The sequence below is a fragment of the Leptinotarsa decemlineata genome, unplaced genomic scaffold (assembly GCF_025532065.1).
Source record: "Leptinotarsa decemlineata unplaced genomic scaffold, Ldec_3_MD MMD2_tig00026340_RagTag_RagTag, whole genome shotgun sequence".
In the NCBI taxonomy this organism is placed as follows: Eukaryota; Metazoa; Arthropoda; class Insecta; order Coleoptera; family Chrysomelidae; genus Leptinotarsa; species Leptinotarsa decemlineata.
Genome location: NW_027412694.1, coordinates 6,118,721 through 6,145,010, shown reverse-complemented (window position 1 = coordinate 6,145,010; position 26,290 = coordinate 6,118,721). Strand labels below are relative to the sequence as shown.

At 33.2% G+C, this 26,290-nt stretch overlaps 2 protein-coding genes and 1 long non-coding RNA gene across 4 annotated transcripts in view; 1 reads left to right on the top strand and 2 right to left on the bottom strand.

The window, feature by feature from the left end:
* The window catches only part of LOC111516264 (prostatic acid phosphatase), a 99,803-nt gene extending 90,657 nt beyond the window's left edge, over nucleotides 1–9,146 (bottom strand). The window contains exon 1 of the mRNA XM_074183476.1: nucleotides 8,970–9,146. The gene's annotated coding sequence lies outside the window, so the exon portion shown is untranslated. The remainder of the gene's footprint in view (nucleotides 1–8,969) is intronic.
* Nucleotides 974–11,917, top strand: LOC141485883 (uncharacterized). The gene is made up of 2 exons (XR_012467511.1): nucleotides 974–1,143; nucleotides 11,138–11,917. It is a non-coding gene; the product is annotated as an uncharacterized lncRNA (long non-coding RNA).
* Nucleotides 11,395–20,853, bottom strand: Nct (Nicastrin). 2 transcript variants are annotated; one of them, XM_023162860.2, is made up of 10 exons: nucleotides 20,668–20,852; nucleotides 20,425–20,523; nucleotides 19,884–20,373; nucleotides 17,547–17,827; nucleotides 17,222–17,454; nucleotides 16,703–17,062; nucleotides 14,522–14,593; nucleotides 13,269–13,418; nucleotides 12,934–13,045; nucleotides 11,395–12,067 (listed from the first exon to the last, which is right to left on the bottom strand). In XM_023162860.2, exons 1-10 carry the CDS (start codon nucleotides 20,720–20,722, stop codon nucleotides 11,844–11,846), a joined length of 2,076 nt encoding a protein of 691 aa, XP_023018628.2. In that variant the 5' UTR covers nucleotides 20,723–20,852; the 3' UTR covers nucleotides 11,395–11,843. The 2 variants fall into 2 exon arrangements, 1 of the variants encoding a protein (XP_023018628.2); XR_012467510.1 differs by lacking the exon at nucleotides 11,395–12,067 and adding an exon at nucleotides 13,098–13,200 and having other exon boundaries at nucleotides 20,668–20,853.
* Nucleotides 20,854–26,290: the final 5,437 nt, after the last annotated feature.

Genomic DNA, 26,290 nt, shown 5'->3' with positions numbered 1-26,290 from the left:
CATAAATTGGTTGCCTCCTGCCTCACATTCGCATAAAATATGACAAGCTACTTCTGTTACTTTGTGGCATTGTCTGCAGTTGAGCTCTCCGTTTTACATTTCAATTTTGTTTAGGTGTACTTTCAATGGACTGTATCGAGTGAGTAGCCCTATAATTGTTTTGAACTGATCCCTACTTTGTTGAAGTAGTTCTTCGGTTCTCTTCTCGGACGGTCCCTTTATGAAGGTTTTCCCGTGTGTATTTCTCTAGTAGTTACTTTTCATTTTAGAGCCACTCACCAATCTGGTTTCGTACCAAAGACTTTGGTAATCCCACAGCTGATTAGCTAGTTTAGGGCCTATGTATGGAGTTGATGATTTGTGTCTGGCACACTCATCAGCTCTTTCGTGATGTATTGGAATTAGCAATACTTGATGAAAATCCATAATACTTCATTTGAGAATTTCACTTTACAGTTAAAAAAACTTCACGAAACCACAACACGTGTTTCGGTATATAATAGCTTCTTCAAGCGTTTTCATACTAACTAAATTCTACTTAATTTGTACTTCGTATAATAAACACTTTGGATCATACGTCCTTCTACCTAAGTAGTTAGGTACTAATAATGATGTGAAGAATTCAATTCTATTTGATCACTCAGTAAACTTTTAGAATTCTTAAACCCATTAATTTCTAAGCATGCCAAAAGTTTGAGTTTCAAACCTTTCTCTTCGAAATGTAACACTTCATAGTTTTGGTTGAATTCATATCCCTCTGTAAAAACTTGGTTTGCAAATGTGGAAATGTGGTTATTAATTTTATTGTTAATAATTTTGCTTAAATTATTATCAGTCTGGTGAGCCACGTTAATGTCTGTTCTGTCAAAAAACAAGCGATGATATTGTCAATGTCCTATGAAGCTTATTTTCGTTTCTTGAAGTGAGATAGACATGGTAAATATGTATTGTTTTCTCAGTGTTTTGGAAATAATAAAGTCAATAATATCTACCATATAACCGTTGTTGACAGTGATGTGTTTAATTAAATTCAGTTATTTCCGTATCAGTGAAACCAGTGAGCGTGCCCTGATTTTTTGTATCGAGATCCTATCTGGTTCTTTTGGGCAGTCTAAGTTCCTTCATTAGTTAAACTAAGATCAGGTATGTTGTATCGTAGCTATACCGGGTGTCAACGAATCTATTAGACAAGTCATAACTTCTAGACTATTAGGTGTATCAAAACGAGATTTGGTACAGATAAATGGTATGTGGAGAGGAATGTTTTCACATATTTTTCACTTTCCGGTCTGTTCCGGTTTCAGCGGAAATGGCTCCGGTTCTGAATTTTTAAATGGAACACCCTGTATATTGTAACATTTTTGGATTTCTGAGACAATTCTGGATCAGAAACTGACATTTCCGGAAGTTTTTCAGCCTACTTGATTTTTTCAGAGTCACTTTTAAAATTGCATCTAGGTGGCCATGATCGGACGTAAACTAATCTATGGACCTCAGGTGATATCAGAAAATTGCAATAGCGGAGTTTTGGTGACTAGTGTGTTGAATATGAATGAGACAAGTTTACAAAATAACATTTTCGTGTCTAACTATTATTTTTCAAATGGCGACCATTTTTTGACAAGCCCTTTCCGAAAAAAGGATTTTTTGACAAATCTAACGATACTAATTTATTTGCGATTGGATTACAAATAAGAACATAAATTAAATATTACTGAGGAAAATACTCGATACAAATTCATTTACTTTTGTCAAGGGTGCCATGGATAGGAATGATGCATAATATTTTGCGGTTATTTCCATCAAGTCCACTTTGGAGAACAAAACGCTCACCTAGATTATGACAGTGACATAAGCTTTATGAGCAGAAAGTAGAAGTTTCTCTTGATTTTCGTTAATTTTAGTTTAATTTTTCGTCGAAATAATGTATACTCAAAGTGAAAAAGTGGATATGTTGTTATTTTTTGGAGAATGCCACAGAAATTCAAGGAAAGCTGCTGAGTTGTATGCTCAGAGATATCCCAATCGGCAACACCCATCTCATCAGTATTTTCCCTATGTTGAGAGTCGTTTTAGGCAAGAGGGAAATCGGGACGAAGAACAGAGGTTTGTCATAAATGAGGAGACTGAGATTAACGTTCTTGCTATGGTAGAAGTTGACAAAACGGTTTCTTTAAGAGAAATTGGTAGAGAAATGCAGATAAGTCACGAATCAGCAAGAAAAATACTGAAAAAGCACGGATATCGAGCATTTAAATATCAGTTACATCAACATTTGTATGCTGATGACGGCAATAGAAGAGTAGTATTTTGTGATTGGTTGCTTCAAAATCATAGAGTTAACCCAAATTTTATCAACTTCATTCTATTTTCCGACGAATCACGGTTTACAAATAATGGCATGTTTAATAAGCAGAATTGTCGGTACTGGGCCCAACAAAATCAACATGCAATGAGAGAGGGCAATTTTCAAGAAAGGTTTGGCGTCAATGTCTGGGCTGGTATCGTTGGAAACAGAATAATTGGTCCAATATTGTTTCAAGGTCAGTTAACAAGGGTTAGATACTTGAGTTTTCTTCAAAATGAAATCGAGGATCATCTTAATGATATGCCTTTAGAAGTTTTACGACAAATTTACTTCCAGCAAGATGGAGCACCACCCCATAATAGCAGAGACGTACTTGATTTTTCAATAGAGCATTTTAATAATAGAGTTATTGCAACCAACGGTCCAGTACGGTGGCCTGCCCGCTCACCGGATCTGACTGTGTTAGATTTCTTCATTTGGGGATATGTAAAAGAAAGGGTCTACTATGCAACAGCCCCAGCCACTCTCGAAATCTTAGAAGAAAGGATTCAACAGGCATTTAGAAGTATATCGCCTCAAATGTTACAAAACGTGTTGAGAGAAACAATTGAACGAGCTGAAATGTGTCTTGAACAAGGAGAGATGCACTTTGAAAATTTACTATAGTGGAATTTTCAAGAACTTAGGATATTGCAAAAAATCTAAGTGCATCGCTGAAATTATTAGTTAAATTTGTTAAATTTGTTGATCCAATCGCAAATAAATTAGTAACGTTAGATTAGTCAAAAAATCCTTTTTTCGGAAATTGCTTGTCAAAAAATGGTCGCCATTTGAAAAATAATAGTTAGACACGAAAATGTTATTTTGTAAACTTGTCTCATTCATATTCAACACACTAGTCACTAAAACTCCGCTATTGCAATTTTCTGATATCACCTGAGGTCCATAGATTAGTTTACGTCCGATCATGGCCACCTAGATGCAATTTTAAAAGTGACTCTGAAAAAATCAAGTAGGCTGAAAAACTTCCGGAAATGTCAGTTTCTGATCCAGAATTGTCTCAGAAATCCAAAAATGTTACAATATACAGGGTGTTCCATTTAAAAATTCAGAACCGGAGCCATTTCCGCTGAAACCGGAAGTGACCGGAAAGTGAAAAATATGTGAAAACATTCCTCTCCACATACCATTCAACTATACCAAATCTCATTTCAATTCTCCTAATAGTCTAGAAATTATGACTTGTCTAATAGATTCGTTGACACCCGGTATAACAGGTATGTCGCAAGACAGATCAAAATGATGTACAAGAATATTGTCCACAAACTAACACCTGACGAAACGATGGGTTCTTCTTTTCGAAATTTGTCCCTTTACGTTGTCCATTTGATTTTGGGTGTTTTTCAAATCGTCAAAATTTAGTGTTTTGAGTCGAAATGGAGATGTTTTGATTGTTACTATTTTATACCTATAATGCAGGTGTTATCTGAAATGATTTGGTCCATTGTAAAAGGTCTTACTGAATTTCTTTCAAAGACTTTGAAAACGTTTATATTGGATTGTGTTTTTTTTGTAAATGACTGTCTAGAGGTATTCCTCAAGGTGAAGTATTTATCTTACTAATTTTGAGTTGGGCTCCTTTAACGAAAATAGCCACTGGAGTGATCTGAGATCCATATAAATAGTAAACTTTCTTCGGTAGAGGTACGAGTAAAAAGATTTCGTTGTCCAAACGATCACCAAGAGTTCTTTTTCTGTTGTCGAGTACCTTTGTTCTGTATCGTACTTGGCGCGTAGGAGGATAGTGCGGAATTGCTCGTATCAGTGCTCAAATTTAAGGACTTAGTGAAATCTCAGTACTTCAGGATAGGATTATTGATATGAATTTTCTTGTAATTTTTCGAAACTTTCTATACAGTCAGCTGAATGTGCAACTTTAGCATTGTTCTTTAATCATTTCGTTAAGGATTTAATCATCTTGGCAAAGACCTATATGAATATTTTGCAATACCCCAGTTATCCAAGGAATGCTCCAATTTCCTTCAGATTTTTTGGTATTTGAAATTATTAACCTGGAGTTATAAATCTGAGATAAGCGACTTCTTTTCGCAGAAATTCACTTTTGTCCAACTTTATTACTGAACGTCAGAGAAATTTGCTAACAGTGAAAAAAGTGCTAGATTTCAGAAAAGAGTTTTTGAATCTCTCTTCTCCTCTCTTTGCTCATTGGTCCAGCCGTAAACTTTTTTAATTTATGATTCGTAGTTATTCAAAATATTTCTTCATTTCCTGAGCAACTAGAATATTCAAAGTTGTTCACTTCGTTAATTTCGATGGGCTTGATAATGATTAGTTCAAATAGATCTATAATCAATTTCTCATTTGCTGAGTTTATCATTGTTGTTCAAGCTTTTCTATCATTAACCATAACGTATGCTGCTGGCATTTCCAAATCTTGAAATTATTTGTTGCTCCAATATTTCGAAACAAGTCGATTCCGATAAGTTCATTGTATTTAGGGTTCAAATAAAAAATGAAAATTTTTCAGCAAAAATCGTGTCTTCTGAAAATTTTTGATAAAGGTATAGTTTTGATAACATTATGCGTGGAAATTTTGTGAGTTGATTGTATCTGGAAATAGTTCCTTGATTGTGCTGCAGATAAAATGTGCAAGCCAAATTCGTACTGATAATTTTTTTTGAGCCGGTGTTTATCATGAATTTTAAATTGGTTTCATGAAAAAATATGTACAGTTTGGAAATGATTGTAGCGTTGATATCAACTGAGTCATCGATTTGTTCTGTTGAGAATTTTGAAAATTTTGGCATTCTTCTGGTTTATGCTGTGTTTATGGAAAAATCTTGTATAGTTGATCATTTTCTGCTTGTTGTTGGCCGATTGAGTAGTATGAGGTCTCGACACAATGAATTATCATCTCTTTGGTCGTCAACATTTTGTTGAAGTGATTTCCGAAGGTATGTCCAAGATATAATTTCTATTGCTCCGGTGATAATTTGTGCTCTCCCTGCCTAGTTGTTTTTCATGCAGGATATTAAAAGCTTGTTGATGAAGGCTATTGTGTCTTCTCTTTTAGAAAACTGGTTTACTATAAGGTTACATGTTTCAATAAAATCAGCCAGTTAGTTCACCTTAAAATTTTGGGATGGCATTCAAATGATTTGTTTGAAAAGCGGTCATTCCGTCGGGTTGTTCTTGGTTGTTGTTTTCACATAATTCGTTATGAAGATTGATATTCGAAATCAAATTAGCGAGATAATAAATTTCGGACATGTAATACGGGTATCAGTGATAACGATTAAATTGGAATAAATGAGCGATCAGTCTCATAAAATTTATGATATTTTGATTGGTCCAAATATTCCTCCAATAGTAACCCAAAAATTGTCAGTGGGAGATTGAACCAGAATCATTTCTACTTATCTACTCCAAAGGATTAGCACCAAATTGGTTATCTTTTTGGACCACTACTATCCTACGACTGCGCCAATAAGGTTGGAGCTTTCGAAATCCATTTTTAAAATATAACTTTCTCCGGAAAACTCAAGAGTTGAATTACAATTTTACAGGGTGATTCAAAAGTACTTTGACAAACTTCAGGAGGTGATTCTTCACAATATTCTAATATGAATTGTCCAAATAAATAAATGTCCGGAAACGCTTCGTTTCCAAGATACAAGATGTTGAAGTTTTATTTTCGTTTTTTTCAAATAACTTTTGAAATACTGAACTTAATTAAACGAAACTTGGTAATAGGAAGTTTTTGAGGTGTCGAATTCGAACCTGATGTTCTTATTGCTCTTACTCGTAGGGGGCGCCACCAACACGTCTTTTTCTTTTTTGAAGATTCATAACTTTTTTGGGCGTACTTCTAGCACATTTTTCAGTAAAAAAATCGATTCCTCTATCATATCTACGTAATTAAGCTACCCTTGTTACTAGTCGCTGTAAGCAACTGTTTTCTAAATATTTGGACTTGAAAACTTCAACGAATATTTTGCTTCTTTCACAAGAATGCTTTGGAAATGAATTTGACGTTTTACTCGTTTGAAGAGGTCATTACTGTTGGGTACGTTCCTTTATGACGTCCTTAAGCGAAATAGTTATTTTTGTATCAAGAGTGCATAATCAGTATTTGTTTTAATAAAATTTGCAAGAAATGTCAACATTTTATTTCAGGAAATTTTGAATATGTAGAATACACTAAAATAAACGAAACTAAATTGTATTCAAATAAATTGTTGGAAGTGTCCACCTTCAGCGAAGATATATGCAGTTAGTCGTCTAGTCATTGAATCTCGTACCCGCTCAAAAATTATTGGTGTGTTTCTTATTGTTTCACAGGCGTCTACTATTCGGTTTCTTAGATCTTCCTCATTCACTACTGGAGTCTTATAAACTAGTGACTTCAAATGTCCCCAAAAATAAAAATCTATCGGGTTTAGATCTGGGGACCTTCGTGCCCACGTCTGGTTAGGTTCTTCTACACCCCTACCGATCCATCGATTTGGATACTTTGTTAAGAAATTCTCTGGCTACAACGCTAAAATGGGCCGGAGCCCCATCATGCATAAACCACATGCGAATACGAATTTCTAATGGTACATTCTGAAGTAGTCCCGGCAATTCATTTTCTAAAAAGTGTCTCTAAGTTGCGCCATTCAGTCGGAGCGAAAGAAAGAAAGGACCTATCAAGTAATTATCAATTATTGCCGCCCATACATTTACGGAAAATTGATACTGATGATGCCTTTCACTAACTGCGTGCGGATTTTCGAGAGCCCAAACATGGTTGTTATGAAAGTTTGTGATAGCATTTCGGGAGAAGTTTGCCTCGTCCGTGAAGAGTACATATCTTAAATATTGAGGATTTCCAGCCAATTTTCTCAAAAACCATTGACACATAGTAATGCGTTGGGGAAAGTCTCGTGGCAAAAGAGCTTGTACCCTTTGAATATGGTATGGATAAAACTGTTGATCGTGGATAATTCTCCAAACTGTGGACTGAGTAGAATTGACAGCTTCAGCAATTATTCTTGTGCTTGTTTCTGGATTCTCCTCGAGAGCGTTCAAAACAGCTTCTTCCAATTCTGGGGTTCTGCTCGTGGTCTTCCAATAATATCAGCTGCCTTCTTAAAGCTACCAAACGACGGTGAAGACTAGCAAATGTTGGAGCTGAAGGCAGTACTCGATTAGGAAATCGCTCCTGGTAAATACGTCTTGCTTTGCGCGCATTGCCATCCGCAAGGTCATAAACGAAATGAATATCGGCTAAATGAGCATTATTGTTTAAATAATCCATTTTTTCAATATAAGTGTCTTCTACTTCTACTTACGGAAACTTCAACAAAACGTCTAACTGTCACAAAATATGTAATTACCAAAACTACTACTCACAAACGTCAAATTTATTTCTAAAGCATTCTTGTAAAAAATGCAAAAGATTCGTAATAACTTCAACATGCATCGATTATCAAATAATCAACTTGAAGTTTTCAAGTCCAAATATTTAGAAAACGGTTGCTTACAGCGGCTAGTAACAAGGGTAGCTTATTTACGTAGATATGATAGAGGAATCGATTTTTTTACTGAAAAATGTGCTGGAAGTACGCCCAAAAAAGTTATGAATCTTTAAAAAAGAAAAAGACGTGTAGGTGGCGCCCCCTACGAGTAAGAGCAATAAGAACATCAGGTTCGAATTCGACACCTCAAAAACCTCCTATTACCAAGTTTCGTTTAATCAAGTTCAGTATTTCAAAAGTTATTTGAAAAAAACGAAAATAAAAATTGAACTTCAACATCCTGTATCTTGGAAACGAAGCGTTTCCGGACATTTATTTATTTAGACAATTCTTATTAGAATATTGTGAGGAATCACCTCCTGAAGTTTGTCAAAGTACTTTTGAATCACCCTGTATAAGTATTACTAGCAATGTCAAATCTAAAGGTACAATTATAACTGAAATAAAACTAGAATGAACTCATATTCAAAATATGAGGCAAGCTTGGGTAGAGTTGCAGCGTCTATTGAATTCTAGGCATCCAGGGTGAGATACCTAATCAATGTAAATGCACTCCGGGAAATGGCCTTGGCTATTTCTATAATGTGGATAGTCCATACGTACCACGCTTGATCAAGCTATTGTATAGTGAAAATTTCACTAGAATAAGCTCTTTCGTTTGTGTCACATTATATTTGTGTTTAGAGAATTCTACCCCTGGTAACTTATAATACATGATTTTGTCGATCCATCTAGTGACAAATCTTAACTAGGTTACAAACGATCATACTAAATTGAATGGCGCAAAAGTGTTTCCTAAACATTTTTCTGGGCTTGACATTATCTGATTAAGGGATATATTCGTTTCAAAATCGATTTTCGTCTGAAATCTTCAGAAATGTGAGAAGTGAGAACCAATGGAAGGCGATGTCAATCACAACCGAGGATTTTGCACCGAAAGTACTGTCTAGAACCAATCTGAATTAAAACCACCCCCAGCTCAATTCAGATAGTGATCCAGCAAATATACCTATTCAAATCTTTATCACTTACCAATTTGCCCTCGTATGTATTGAAAATGTTTACGCCGAATGAATAATTAATTATGAATCAACAATATAAAACTGAAAATAAAATCTTACCTGGATTGAATCACAACATGTTTTAGGTAACTGTTAAACTATATGTGGTTTATAAACGAAAAGTGATAAAATTCCATACAAAACTGGTTTTGCTAGTAGGTCCATAGAGTTCGATATCCGATCCTATATCATGACTAGTCTGTCGAAATTTATCTCAGACTGATAACCCGACGGATCTGTAAATGTTTATCTCCTTAAGGATTTTTCAAAGATGTTTGCCGATTCGTAATCAGCTGGCGAACGATTAACAACATGAAATTTGAATAATGTTAACATAATTGCATGATATCATGACCTTAATACGTAAGTATTTTTCACCTTCTAGTGAGAAAATGATCAGTTAGGTCTTGGATCGCTACTTTTTCAGTCCACTGGAGGAAATAATTCAGTAATAGATGCACTCAGTTTATACGGGGTGTTTCAAATTCGATCCTCACCATTATGATATCGGAAACTATGACAGATACGAAGATGGTTACATTGGGGCAAAGTTGTGCATTTACCTGACTAGCAATATGTCGCTGGGAAAGTTCTGAAATTCCGAGTATATCCGGAGATATCCAGAAAAAACAGAAATTTCGGAAAATGGTTATTTTTTTCTGGCTTTATTTTTCGAAGGATTCGAATGCTACATATAATGATGTTTTCAGATTTGCTACGCGACGTTTCGTGTTCCGGCCACCATTATCAACTTTATTTTTTCTTATGGGCGCTACATTGGATTATTTCGTTTTGAATAGAACCAGATTTTACCTATTAAAAAAAAAATAATTCTTATCATAATAGGCTTTGACTTTGATGTTTATAAATTTGACTTTCAAATTATTACACTCAATGACATTTTGTTATCGTACAAGTCATTGAATTTTTGGCGAAAAATGGCTTTCACGAATGAAGAAAAAAGAGATTTGACACACATTTTATACAAATACGATAGAAACAGTGTTAGGACATCGGAACTCGGTATTCAAACTTGTATACCGAAAGACGACAACCACATCGAACTATGTTCAACTTATTGTATCAAAATCTTACCGAGTTTGGTTCATTTGAAAAGCCAAGGAAAAAATACGGATACAGAATGGACCAGGAAACTAAATGAAATCATACAAGTGCTTGGAGACATATCAAAAAAGCGGTTTAAAATGTTACAAAATACACAAATCTCAAAAATTGCATCCATGTGCTTTCGGCTTCTGTAATACAAAGAAAGGTCTCGAAAAGTAACTAGGCATCATTAAAAATAACCTTCAACGGAATGGTTACTCCAAAGTGATGGTGGAACAGGCTTTAGCTAGAAGACAGCACGAGCTCCACAAGGAAGAGAAAGCCGCCACAACCAGTACTTGTACTTCCCTACATCAGAGGATTGTCGGAAAGGATAAGAAGGATTGGGTACAAGTATAACATCAGAACCTGCTTCATATCTGGGAACACTATCCGTAGCAGTCTCACGAAAATCAGGCCACCAAACGCGGACTGCGATTCCAAGAATTGCATTTACCGGATACCCTACGAGTGCGAAGAATTATACATCGGTGAAACTAAGAGGCCATTGAAAATTCGCATTGCAGAGCACAAGAAACACACACAACGAGGAGAAACTAGCAAATCCGGAATAGCAGAGCATGTTTGGACTCATCAATATAACATCAAGTGGTCTCAAGCTGAAATCATCCACAAGGAGGAACACTGGTTTAGGAGAAAATTCAAAGAAGCCGCATATATGTTGTCCAACAACGCATTTAGCCAAGCTAGCATAGAGATACGTAACACATGGAAACCTCCAATCAAGCGGAACACGACCAACTTCCGCCAAACGGTCAGCTCCCGCTAAAAGCCAATGAAGCGAAGAGAGGGAAGAGGGGATAGGTGAAAGCAGTCGAATGACCTATAAATAGTCGGATCTCGAAGGAATAAGTCCAGTTATCACCCGAAGATGATTGTGGATTCTAACAATCGAAACGTCGTGAAGTAACTTGGTTTGGAATCTTTTAATGTTATATTTTTTAATTTTAGTTTCTTGCTAATATTTTTTTAATTTTTTTCAGCTCGTGTTAATAGTTAAATTTTTTTTGTTGTTGCTTGTATGTTATTTCATTGTAATTTCAGTTTTTTGCTTAGTAAAATTTTTATTTTTCAGCTAATCTCGGTTTAATTTTTTACAGATTCTTTCAGGGATTTCAAATCAATTTATACCATATTAGACAATGGAAGTCCGAACTGATGAAATGCACCACGAATTATTGTCAACCACCTTCAAACAAACGTTGGACATCCAATGTTTATATGCCACCATTTAGATAGTACTTTATGCATTCGGGAAAATGTATTCATTTTTATAACATATAAATAAATTATTTTTATACTTAGGAGTCAGGATATTAACATCAAAACACTTTCAGATTGAAGAAACCTCCAATGGTTATGTATTATAAGACTTTTTTATTTGAAAAAATGTGGTGCCTGTGGTGCTAAACGTACCAGAATTATGAATAATTTGTTACAATGGTGAATCCTTAACAAAATGATGACAACTACTCAAGGTGTCATGAACATGTAAAACAGGGAATTGTTATTTAATTGATTTTATTTTATCGTTTACAAATTAAAATTAATCTACTGCATACTCGTTTCATGCAAACTTTACAATAAATAAAGAAAAATGGTAAATACTAAATTAACAATGAATGGAAAACTAAGTTAGAAATATATCACAATATAAAATTTGTGACGTATAACACATGATCAGGAAGATGAGTGTAACTGATATTATATGGTAATTCAATGATTTTATGTACTAATTGCTGTTTAATTAAAACATTGAGCTCTTTTTCTTTCAAATGAATCATTTTCAATGGTTATATAAATGTATTAGCAATTTGTGGGTGATTCAGTAGCTGAAAGAGGTGTAAATAAAATAAGAGATCTTGACTTGACAAAATACACTATGACGAATGAAAATATCATGGATATACATCCTATAGCTATTGTCATTTTTTCGTGAGCAGCCGAGGGTTTCAGAAACATTCTCACGTTCATTTCGGCCCACGTGGATTCAGTCCATGAGCTAAATTCTCCAGAAGACCAATCATAATCTGGAAGTGGAATTAAAGTATATATAATAGGTACTATATTGAATGAAAATGTAACAAATTATTCACAAAGCATGAAAAAGTAATTATATTTTTTGTGCTGACTGCAGCATGAAAACTTAAACAAAGATCTACAACTTTTGCTCTTAAGTCTTTTCTGTTTCGTAAAAAAATATCCATACCTGTTTCCCAGAAATAGTTGTCAATATTCGAATAATATGCATATTAACACCAGACAATGTAACGAACTAGCTATTCCCAGCCATTACTCAACATATTATGAGAAAGGAGCTTACTATCAGGCAATAAAAGCATATAGTTCTCTACCGAAGGAACTTAAAAATATCACAGTCTTCAAGAAGTTTAGAAGTTCAGTCATTTCTTACTTGAGACATAAATGCTACTATTCGTTTAACTGCTGGCTAATTTGAAATTTGTTACGAAAATCATTAATAAAAATAGCTATGTAAATATTGTTTATCATGAATATTTTTGAAAAACTCTTTAATTTATATAATTTTCAACTGTAATTTGTCAATGATGATACATTGAAATCTGTTAATTTTAAAATTGGTAATTCCAGGGTAAATAAGAATTAAATTCTCGAAAGTTTGACTTTTGCTGTGTCCACTTGTAGATCGTATTGCAATAAAATTATTATTATTATTATTATTAATATATATAAAGATACAAAAATGTAAAAATGAGTTTTGAGACCTACAAAACCTTCTCAGTTGAGTCATTCGGCTAAATAATTCCATTCATGAAAACGCTACTCAAAAAAGATGTTATTCCTTGAACATGGCCTATCTTATAACATTATATATAGATTGAGTCAGACTGAATTCAATAATAAACACTGGGCTTACCTGGAATAAGGAAGGCCGGACTGATAGCCTCAGTTGTATTCATTGTAATTTTATAACACTTCGTTGTATTCAGTTGTTGGATACTCTTTGACATATTATAAAATTTGAATGCCTAGAAAACATAGATTTCAAAAATACACTATTTTATAGTTTTTAAAACATACCATTTTGAACACTATTCTGGACAATTACTTTTGAGCGTAATTGTAGAGAATGTATGGTATACAAATATGATTTATCTCTATCTAATTAAGTATGGAAAATTACCTATGAACAATATACGATTACGATGTTTGTTAAAAAAAAAAGAACTACCCATACATGTTTCCACTCACATAGTTTCTAGGATGATTTGTGCAATTCACATTTCCATCTCCCACGATGTCTCCGGTAAACCACCCCAAAGTAAGTGCAGTCACTGTGGTGGCATAATTTATGACGTGGTCTACACCAACATATAGATTCAAAGGACCGTTTGAAAATTTCTGTAAGAATTGCAAGAATCAATGAAAAACATTTGTTTCATGGAATAAACACGAGAAACAACAAACAATTGAACTGATTCTGTTAGAAGTGGTTTTATGAATCCACAGTCAATAAAGTCAGTTTATTCAACTATAACTTATTAAAGAGTACAGCTATGAATTAGACGTTAGACATATAGAAGGATGCATGGGTATTTCATAATAGGTATGAGATAGAGAGTAAGTTGAATTGTGGCAAAGTTACTCTTACTTTTTTGGTATGGGAGATGAACAAAAAAAACGAATATTTTTTTGGCAGTATTTTCGTTATTTGCATAAATATTCAAAATCTATTTACACTTTGCTGTAGCATCTTTCATTGTCCTATCAGAATATTATCATAGAATTATGATACGGGGTATTCATACCCATCATCATTAATTTTGAAATTTTAAATAAAGACCTGTATTTAATTGTTAATTTTTATTCATCATTTTTAAAATGAATACAAATTATTATCAACAGAAACGAAAGGTCATGTTGTTTTATGTCACTGGTCCTAATTTCACGGTTTAAAAATCATCAACCTGACATATATTAAGACAGACTTGAGATATAAGAGCAATAACTCTAAAGCTACCCTCTTACTTGGCTTGCCTTTCAAAAACAGTTGAGAGCAATAATACATTTGTGGTTCAATTTAACACCATTGATATGTTGAAAGTAGAGATGAAACGGATAGCAGTTTATCTGGATACCAGATATTCGGCCAACCTTACAGCCAGATATTTAGTCGCAAATCTCAATGGAAATATTACAGGTTTGTTCTAATATATTTCGGGTATTTGTTGAAGCAGTGGTACAAAAAGAGAAAAAAAAATTGTCTTAATTCTATTGATTAACAGGACCATGATAAAAAAATCATATATTTTATGATTTGAATTCTGGAAATATCGAAAAAGCTTGAATTTCACTACATTATATGAACCGGATAGACCAAAAAATTGCTACACAAATGAAGGTATGTATTTAAAGTTTGAAATTTGAAGGGGACCCAAGTCGAATAACAACCTGTATGGAAATTCTATGATTATGTTGTTGAAAATACATTTTCTAACACTTACCCCACCTTTCCTCAAAGCTTGATGTACTTTGCAATTGGGATCCTCCAGATAACAGTGAAGTAATTCATCCACCTTGAAAAAACGAAGCATCTACATCATCTCATCTTTATTTTTTAAATACTGCTTGTTACTAATATGTGGCCAATGTCAAATATTGTGAAAGATTAAGTATACAGCTTGATTTGTAGGCATAAAGATGTTGAGAGGTAGGGATATGGCAACGCTATTTGTGATCGACATTTCCTATGTGCGCTGTGATGAAATATTTATTATCGTGTATTGTGAGATTTTGTATCAGTAGTCTATTTATGCACATTTAGAAAATGAGAGTTTCTTTTTCCAGGTGTGTAGGTGTGTAGGTGTAGAAACCTCTATCTGCCTAATAGACATGGGTTTTGTGGTATCTGAAGCATACGTGTATATATCAGATTTCTATCAGGTTACTTTCAATCACTTATTTTTCTGGTAGAAATATCACAATCTATTTTTTTCCAATTTTAACAAATACTGTGGCAGCAGAAACTGTGTTAAATATCAAAATATCTTTTACTTTTTATAATCAGCTTCTTCGGATGTGCTTCCATCTCGGATATTAAAAAAGGACTGATGTATCTTCAGTCAGAGGTTATATTTAAATTCTGAACGAGATGATGGGGGAACCTGTCTTTTATACTATTATGACGTTTTGGCAAGATCGCACTTGCCATATTCATGTGCTATGCTTGGTAGCTGAACTTAAAAATAAAGTCGTACTTTTCAATGTTTGTCCATTTATATGCTACCATAGGCTGTAATGGTGATGGGAATGTTCTGATTGGTCGACTGGGTTTTGCGTTCGCTGTTGGTGGTGTACTGGCCTTAGTTTTGGAATAATGGTTTTCCATGCAGCTGAGAGATAGTGTTCGTCATCTCTCGTATAGACTGCCGATCTACTCAACTTTGATGGCATCCCAATCCTGGTTATTTGGTGATGTATACTTGCGATCTGTTAGTAGCTTTTGAAGTCGATGTTGTGACCTGTATCAAGGTGGTGTTTGTATAGGCCTGAGATTGTTCAGTTGTTGCAAAGTGATAGTGTTCCTCTAATCTGACTGATATTCACCTATTTGTTTGGCCAACGTATTCTCCAATGCAATATCTTCATGTGATTTTATAAATGCCTTAGTTTTCTAGGTTGACTTTGTCTTTTGGGTTGTTCAAAGAATTTTTTATGGTTTTCGTAGGTTTGTGAAATGTGTCGTTTTAGAATTCATTCTATTTTATCTGTAACTCCTTTGACATATTGCAGGATGGCTTTATTTTTCCTTGTTTTCTTTCTTTCTTTAGTGTGTTGCTTTATGAATTGTATGATTTTCATATCTATTCTGCTGAAGAGCTTTTTGTATATTTTTCATTTATTGTTCTTTCATGTCTTTGTCGCCGTTAGGATCTGGTTTTAAGGGTGTTAGCTGATGATGTGATGCCGCATGTCCATGGAAATGAATGATGAAAATGTCCACAACATATCTCAACCATATTTTGGGTTTCTTCGGGCTGTTGTTCAAATCTTTGGTTTCAAAATAACTCATGAATAGGTTGGGGATGACCTTCTGTCTGTCTATAAAGTCTGTAGTTGAAGCTGAAATGTGTGTTTTTCAAGCGGTGGTCTAAGACTTCGATTACGTGATCTGGTAGGCCCTCGTTCATTACTATTGGGTCTAAAGCTTCATTTATTGTTACAATGTTGTATGATTGCGAATGTTGTATTAGTGGTTGCATTATGTTGGCAAGATACCTTTCAAGTTGCTGTAATGGAGATCAACATGCACAGACGATGGGTCTTCGAGATGTTTTGTTTGTGAATCTTTGGTAACCCATATAACTTGGAGCATCAACTGGACTTTTCTTTAGATATAATTAATTTCTGGGTTTTGGCATTTTTTCGTGACTTTTATTTTTTTTTGGTGGTTTTCTCCAAATAGTTGTGTGATCTTGATTGATTTTTTTATATGCCTTTGTGGTCTTTATGTCCATAACAACGGTAGCGTTGCCATTGTTTGTCTATAGTATAGTGATATCAATATTCCTGCTGAGTTCTTTGGATGGTGAACATTGTGAATTTTATGCTTAAATATGAAACAAAGACTCTTGAAATGTGATGTATTGTATGTACCTGTAAAATTCATTCTCAATATTACTTACCAAAGTAACATCAACTGTCCCATTTCCATCGTACTTCTTTTTCGTTATTTCTTCAAATATACTGTTTCCTATAATTTCAGATACGTTTGCAATAAAGTACTGTAAACTGTCATTTGGTATTTGTTGACTATCATCATCTGAAGCATTATAATATTGATATTGAATATTGGTAGAGTTATCAAAGATGGAATTATAAAAATGATTCGTATAACTTGATTTGTGATCAGATATAATGAGTCCAGGAAAAGTAGAAATATTTTTCAAAAAAGTATGAAGGGATGCTGGAGGTAAACTTGTTGAAACATTTTGAAACTTAACCACTCGTGAATTTGTTTGGAGTTTGTTATAAAACTCATTGATCTGAAAAAATAAAAAAATGTAAATTGTTAAATGAAAATGTGAAAGTGAACCAATAGACAACAAAATCATAATATTATTAATTATGGACTTCAGTGTTCATCATATTGGTTTATGTTTCACGAGCATAATCCAAAAACTTTAAAATTATTTCATTCATACCTCCTCATTGTCTACCAAATAATGGACGAAAAGATCATTGTTAGTATTGCCCATCTGACTGAGTTCAATATATAGGCTTATATTTTCTGGATGAATTATAGGCAAGATATCATTGGCTTCTGAAACTCCTCGTATTGGAAAATCTCCTCTAAGCATATCATACAACATTCTTTGTGATCCGATGTAGTCATATGTTTCACCATTGAAGAGCATGAACAAAATGTTTCTTTTTCCTGTAGAAAATTGTATCATTCTTCAAATGTGATTCATGGACCGGAAAGTTTTTTACAACTCATTGGTACAAGGGAACTGTATATATGATTACCTTCTCTTGTTTCATTCACTCCAAGAATTTGCTTAAGATACTTTGCTACTGTTAATAAGGTAACAATTCCCGTAACGGGGCTATTAGCACCTGAAGTTCTATCAAACATTGAAGTGGTATCCATTCTAGCAGCAACTACAATATAACTAGTATCTCTAATCGGTTTGGTTTCATTACTTTTGGAACCTTCAACCAGTGGATGTAGACTGGCCCATATATTGCTGTCACCCAGAGGATCACAAAATTTCATCGGATTCATATTAGAAGCTATATTGGAACGCCTGAAAAAATGTTTTCAATTATGGCTAAAATTTGAAATGAAAGCATATTATACAAGATTAAGGGTTAATAACGAGATATTAACTGTATATACAGCCTGACGCCCTCCATTAATCAACATCAAAGTAAAAAATGATAATTCGCAAATACTGATAACTTGAAATCTGAATTTTTACTATTTATTCAACAAATATTTGTAACATACAGGATAAAGTTCGTTCCACACCTAGTACTGATATCGACCATCTTAAACAAAAAAAGAGAGATGCATGTAGCCAGCATTGCACGTATCATGCTAGAAAATTGTCATAGAAATTGTATGGATTGACAACCAAACTGTTTTTCGGGTTTTGATCCGGGTTGCGTTTTAATCCTCAATGGGATTAATTTTACGACGGCAAAGTCTCTTTGCGGAGAGAAAAGGTGAAACAAGAAGAGGAAAACTCAGGTAAACATCAACATCTATATCTATATAGTAAGAAGTAGATTTGAGTAAGGTCAGTGTAATTCCAAACACCAAATAAACATCACCAGTAGATGGCGAATGGAACTTTTGCCGAAACGTCATGAAATTAATCCCAGTGAGGATAAAAACACAGAACACAGATAAAAACCCGAAACACAGTTCATATTGGTGCATTGCGTGAAACTTGGATATGAGATGTCAAAATTCTAAATTTCCAAACGGTGTACAGGAGAGAACAAAAATAGAAATTTTGATCAGGAATTAACTACCCTTATTTTCGACATTATTATAAAGTTTATTTAGAAAACTTGTTTTAAATATGAAAACAATATTCAGATTTGAAATCACAGCCACCTACATAACAACATTTTAAAAATCCAGTTTTTTATGGATCTGGCCTCATTAAGAGTAAATTTGTATTATTTAATTATTTAGCATTAAATAATTTAGTCAATTATTTCTTGTCATTAAATCATACTGATAGATATTATGGACATACATACAGAGTGAAATATCAATTTTGCACCAAAACACTAGTGATGCACTGTTTGGAACCTTTGGTGTAGTAATGAATATTACTGGAGTTTTATCCCAACACCGATCACCAAGTGATAATCTGCAGATCAAACTGACCTTTCTCTTGAAGATTATCACGTGGTGATCGAAACACATGTCGAGGTGTTGAAATAACGGTTTGGTGTTGGGAAAAAACTCCAGTAATAACCAAAATACTAGTAAAAATTCAAACCATTTTCAACAAACATCGATATATTAGTTTGAATAATAAATTGGACTATATTTTCTATTAAAATATTATTATAGTAATATGAGGGAGGCGCCTAAGGTGTATATGAGGTTGGAACCATAAAAAATTGATTTCTCTCGACATATAGTCAGTGGGCATACTTGAAGACTGGCTATAAATCAAATCATCTAAAAGAACAATTCGTTCAGGTCAGTCCCTACACTATAGGTTAATGGACTGACACCTATCAGAAAACAACTACTCCCCTGGCTTGAAAATCTATTGCAGCAGTTGTATTGCCAACAGCATATGCAGGAATAACTTCAGTGAAGAATTCTGCACCGACACCTGTCGGATATAAACCAGCGCCTTTTGTGGTATTAGCCAGGGGAGTAGTTGTTTTCTGATAGGTGTCATAAATAACTTTATGTAATGTTTCTGTAATAAATTTGTTTGAATTATATCATGAATATGTACATAGGTAATCAAAAGTTATTTCAAATAGATGTTTTCTTTTGTGCATGATCTACATATCTTTCTGAATTTTTTTTTACGAAATATGTTTTCTTTCCTCTGAAAGTTCCTCGCTCTTAATATGGAGGTGAACTAGAAACCCTTCATTGCAAAACATTTGGCACATTCAACAAATATATTTAAATAATTTAAAATGTCCATTAGTGTCAAATGTCTTCGAATTGTTTTCTGTAGGGAAGTGCAAAAATTAGAAAGAGGCTGATGGCAAATTGAGTTAGTGGATAGTGAGAATTCCGACAAAGAAGTTCCGATCATCACTATGACACATACACTCATTGAAATTTAAAAAATGTACTAACATGATACTACGAACCTTCTACAAGTTTGTGTATTTGTAGTTGCATACATAAATGCTTTCAATTCTAAGGAGCATAGAGATCTATCAACTTGAGTATTATAGGAGAAATTGTTGAACTTTTCAAAACATTTCTTAATTTTCATAACTTCATCCTCATTTTCCAAGTAGAATATTGGGAAGGGTATATCTGCATATAGTAGGCCTGTACCATATGGATTCCAAATTGAACCTTTACTACTACAAGTATCTGCAATACTGGAAAGGGGATTAGGGCATTGATATTCATGAGAGAAATGATCTAAAGATTTGATTGTGTCATTACTCAGGTGTAATACTAGTCCTGATACTTTTTTACTGTTGATCAATTTTTGTACTATCTTCATAGTAAATAATCTAGCTGGCATTACTGGTATATAAGGAGGAGCTGTTCCGTTATACAGAATGTGATTTAAGTCATCCAATGTTTCACATACATGTATTACTCCTGTGGAACCACCTCTCTTTGCTAAAATTCAATATAATTATTTCAATCCACAACAATAAGCAAATTATTTACAAGAACACCCTATTTGATGTGTTGCATTCAATCTTCTATAGCAACCTGATGAGCCATCAATATTGTCATACATTTGGTCTTTGGTTCTCTCCCCAAAACCTGAAAAGAAATACATCAGAAGAATCTTAATATCAGAAATAAAACTGAAAATGAATTGATCATATTTCATATCTATATTTTGCAAAATTCAAGAGGGTTGAACATATCCAAATTGTTTGCATATGAAAAACATTGAATTATAACCTTTATTGATGGATTGAATCGTCAGAAAGATAAAGACTGTTTTAGTAAAAGCCATAATTACGAAGAATTCGATTTATAATAATTCGTGAAAGAATTTAAATGGAATTTAAACTGGCAAAAATTGTAAACATTTTGGTACAAGCACAAAAATCCATTTCACTTCACTCATACGTCAAAACTGTCAATTTACAAATCGGGAGTGTCAAGTGTCACTATGGTCACCGTATAGAAGTGTGTTACTTCTATACGGTGCTACAGCCAATAGAAATTTTGCAAATTCTTCAGTTTCACAATTAAATTGTCTAGAATCCCCCAACTATTAGTTCGGAAAATGTGTATTTTGTCATTGAAAAACTACTAAGAAATGAACAAAAAATTCGTTCTAAGAAAGATGATCTCATTCTAATCACTACTAGATAATTGAATATATTTTTTATTCAATTTGCACTATGTTCATCTTCATTCCTATCAATTCCGTAGTTTTCAACATTAGCTTAGCACTTTTGAAATTTGACGAAAGAATATTTAAAATTTCGAAAGGTCAAAGAAAATAACATGAACACGAAAAAACGAAATGGAATAGATGATGAGACACCAATTACCACGGACTAGGGTAAATACTGACAGTACACAAAATATAACATGAAAACTTGAAGGTCTCCGAGCCCCACAAACAAGGTTAATCTGACGGCATAGTTTCAAATAGCATCTATGAATTATGGGAATCAGGAAATCCCGAATTCTCCAAAATTCTTCAATACATTTAATTTCCCAACCATTATCTGATTACCTCACAGAACTATAATATAGTTCTGTGGATCACCTCCAAATTGGGGAATTCCTTATTTCCCTAACGATTGGTATAATTATATCAGGACGCCTCTGTCATAACATGTTCCAAGCCAATGTTAGCAGACTGTCAGACCGTGGGGCAGAGTCGACATACGTAATTTTTTCTCCTATGGGAATACCTATTCTATTTGCACTCGATAATTCCATGCGAGTTTTCGTGTGGGAATATAAAACCGTATGAATATAATATTCCATGATGTCGAGAATTGGGCTCCAGAGGTTTTTTTTGCAATTGAAAATCGAACGCGCCACCTGGAGAATAAAGTCCATAATTACCTGCTTTTCTGTTTGTAATTTTAATGTTGTTTTTGAAAATTTTCAGTTTTGTTGAATATTGTGGGCCACTTCGTTTTTGATTTCAAAATTTCGACTTTAATCTTGAAATTTTGACTTTAAACTCGAAATTACAATTTTATAATTCGAAATTACGACTTCCAACCAGAAATTACGAGACTTGAGTCGAAATTTCGAAATTGAAGTTGCCTTTGTTCGATTTACAGTCAAATCGCATATCTACGAATATATCAAGAATGCCAATTTCTCAGGAATCGTTCACTGGGACGTCACCTACGCAAACTTTGCAATTGACGAGTTATTCAACAATAGGTCTTTTGACTCTTAGCAGCTGAGGCCATATACTAAAAAACTATAAATATAAGAAGAACTTCGTAAATGTGAACCTGAAAATATTTTAAATAGTTTTGAAATCCAATAAAATATAAAAAAAAGGATTAGAGGCTAACATAGGTAGATACTTCAATAAATATAAAAAATACCTCTTATTACTTTTGCTTACAGGTGACGGCACACAAGTATTTTGAAATGTTTTCAGTTTTGAGTAAAGCTTCGAGCACGATAATTTCAAATTTTTCCTCGTCATTCCATCATCTTTGTAAACCAACTTCTTACCAGAATGCACTACTAGTCCCGGTTCTATCAAGCATCGTACCAAATTGCGGTTTTAAGGTTCATGGAAAAGTTCATAGAAGATGTAAAGACTGCTTTTTTGTCAGAAGAGAAGAGCGTATGTACGTTCTTTGCAAAACGCATCCCAGACATAAACAAATGTCTATGGTAAAAAAACCAAAAAATACGTGGATTCTGACACATGCAACACAGTCGAAAGTTAGACCATGGTAGATTGAATTTCATTCACAAATATACCCACTGATGAAAGCGTATTTATATAGTGTATGTAGTAAACAAATATGTTTTGAAAAACTAAAAATTAAAACCATTATTTAAGTAAAATGATGCTGTCTTATTTCCGTAATGATAATTACAGAACAACAAACAGAAAAATAATGGCTGGTCATCTTTAAAAAGTCAGATTGTAAGTTAATAGAAACATTTATACACCACTCCTAGAAGTAAAAGCGTGGTATATGAACACTCCTATTGCCAGCCATAAAAGGAAACTTATAATGTCGGTTATATAAATATGAGAAAGTAAATTTGCGCTCTGTAGACATAAATGAAAGAAATGCTCAATTGAAATTTATTTTACAAAATCCGGATGATGCTCCTATATGTAAGTGATTCTAGAATGTAATAAATAATTTTTTGGATGCATGGAGTTCAATTGAAAAGTTCATCATAATTACCAAATTTTATCTTTTTCACACTAACAACACGAAGGATTGAATTGGAGATGTGATTCAGCTGTCATTCTGCTTGTTGACTCTTATAAAGTAGTTGGTAAATGCGCTTGTGTGAAGAACTGGGTTAAATTCCTTGTCAGTAGCAGCATACTCTTCCCTCTTGAGACGCTTCTTCATAACAAAATTCTATTCATTTCACATCAACAGTTGTTTCTCATGTGATATCAACTATGATAATTGTAACTACATTTTGACTAGTCCTGTCCAAAATCAAAGTAAATGTATTAATATGCAAATTATAACAGAAAAAATAACATTCCAGATGGAGTTGATATTACTGATTGAATAGCGATGTCACATGATGTTAAATTTCCAGGAACCATGTTAGATGAATCTTTAAATTGGGATCTACATATTGATGGGCTTTGCAAGGAATTTAATGCAGCATTCTTCGCGATTAAACAGATGAAATTGCTTGTAGATAAAAAAAATCTCCTAAGTATATATTTTGCAATGGCATATCCGCATATTTCCTTAAATATAATGTCATGGGGATGTGGTAGATATCTCAATAGAATATTTGTTGCCCAAAAGCGCATTATAAGACTGATTTTTGATATGGATTAACGTGATAGCTGCAAACCTATTCTTGTAAGGGAAAATATATTATCAGTTCCATGCATATATATATATATATATATATATATATATATATATATATATATATATATATATATATATATTGGTGTGATAATTCTTGGGAATAATTCCCAATGTAATATAATATATGTATTTATTTTTAAATTGTAACATTTATATATTAGGTGCCATGTTTTATGTTTTTATTTTAATATTTTATCTTTATTCTTCAATTTGTTATTCAAGTATGACTAACTATTATTTTTATTCTTAATATGAATATTAATTCTGTACATTATGTTTATATTAGGCTTGCCTATCTGGAAATAAAGTTCTTCTTCTATAACATATATTACAGTTATTGACTTATCATATGTACATTATGTACCGATAATGGTTAATAAAATTATTATTATTATTATATGATTCTTTTAATAAGCAACAAATTCATTAAGTAATGACTATTCAGTGATGCAAAAATATTTGAAACAAAAGTATTTATGCCTTAGAGTAAAACTTTACTCAACTGTATCAAGTAATCCACTTCTCAGCTTCATTTTCTCTTCATTTTTGCATGCCTTTCTGGAATAAAACGCATCCTTCAGTATCTTCTGCAAAACCTCGACTAGATAGAAGTTACTGATAAATTATCATACCTTCATTAGTTCTCTATTAATCTTTGTGCCATTTATTATCTCCTTCAGTAATATCCATCGTTACTTTTTATATTAACTAAAAACATGTTAGAACTTTATTCGCAAACTTGTCTCATCTCAACACTGTACCACTTTGAATTTTTCATGTTTTCTTTTGTAGAGTTACTTGAGTTACTTGATCATATTTAGCAGCTGAGGCAAGTAAAAGTCAGATAAAAATCTACTTCACAACTGGTGAAAAAGTATCTTCAAAGTCAAAAACGTCTATCTGTGAATGCCCTTTTATTTTTCAACTTTCCCAGTTGCACCAATTTCGTTTTGAAACTCCATTTGCTTTGAATTGCTTTCTTTCCTGGAGGAATTTTACACAAAGTCCATGTTTGATTTTCTTCATGAACCTAATGAATAAAGTAGGAATTGAAGATACTTCTGTTTGATTTTCGATTTTGTACTGAAATTCTAACGTCTTTATCAGACTGTCGACCATTTTTGGTATCAGCCGCTGCTTTTTCTATTTTAGGAGGGTTTCATTGACTTAACACACAATTCTCAACTTTTGAAAAGGTTTTCGATGTCATTATCGATCAATTGAAAATACCAGAATAAAAATTACGGTCTCCCGACGCGCATCGTTTTGTTTCCAAATGAAATTTTATAAATTAAATTCTCTGATATACATAGCAAAAAATCTAATTAAGTCTCAGCTTGATAGAATTTGGTATAAGACTAAAATTCCATAAGAAACAACTTTTTTAAATGCAATTTTTCCAAAAACATTTTAACAGAACATACGTCAATTATAAGTATGTAGGTTATTATTGGTTTAGTTAAAAGCATAAACCAATTTCATGTAATATAAGCTTGACTGGGCCTTGTTTGTCGCTGAATAAAGCGAATAAGAAACTTTTACTCTCTTAAAAACTGGCGATGAAAAGTTTATTAGCCAAAAGAATTCTAGAGTATGAGAGACAAAGCTCCAATTTCATGGAAAAAATGTATTTATTGCCAACTTTAATGTCTTTGTAAAAAATCACATCACAGGACCTACCAAAGCATACATCTAAACTGAAATTATAAAAAAAGATGTGTTTGTTTATGATGGGTAAAGTCAAAAACTACTTATTCACCACATAATTATTGAAAATATGGGAAGAGAAAATGTATTTTCAAAAGGCGAATTAATCCAAACCATTGTTATGAAAAGAAAAGATTTAATTTTTAGTTTGTAATGGATAGACTACCAAAACTAGTTGACCAATTTTGAAAATTGAATCAAAAGAATGGAATTTTATTCGACCTCATACTCAAACTAATAGAAAAAGATGTTCCAAAACCTACTGAATTGTGATAACAAGAACATCAAGTGTGTAACACTTTATTGAGTTGAGACAGGTGGGGTATGTAGATTTGCATTGCATATACAAAAATATGACAATATATTTTTTTGGTTCAAGAAATGACCCGTTGGGTTGAGTTCATAATGTAAACTGTATTATATATTTTCAGGAATTACCGGTTTTTTTAGTTTTAATTTTTATCGGGTCTGTTTTTTCTATGTTAATGTGTGCTGAAATAGAAGCGAATTTATATACTTGGCTAATACTATATTAATCACTAATGAAAGAAATGAGAACATTTTGTTTTGGTTATTTGAGCTTCCGAAAGCGTTGAGTAGTTGGTTTTACTCACGAGTGATAGCAAATGAGAAGGAAATGTGGTGAAATGAAATAATTGTACTAGTTTGGTCTAATGTGTTATCCAAGGTATAGTACTAGTGTGCGTGTGTGTGTCGAGTTGTCTTTTTGTGTTGTTGAATACAGTTGTCATTTAATGAGTTGAACCTTAATAAAAGTGCAACCAAGATATTTGAAATAA

Excerpts from the sequence above, each read along its gene's own strand:
- Nct (XM_023162860.2), bottom strand. The coding sequence starts at position 20,722 with ATGGCTTTTACTAAAACAGTCTTTATCTTTCTGACGATTCAATCCATC. Across the intron at positions 20,524-20,667 it reads GATTCAATCCATCAATAAAG|GTTTTGGGGAGAGAACCAAA; the intron begins GTTATAATTCAA and ends ATTTCTTTTCAG. Across the intron at positions 17,063-17,221 it reads ATTTGGTAGACAATGAGGAG|ATCAATGAGTTTTATAACAA; the intron begins GTATGAATGAAA and ends TTATTTTTTCAG.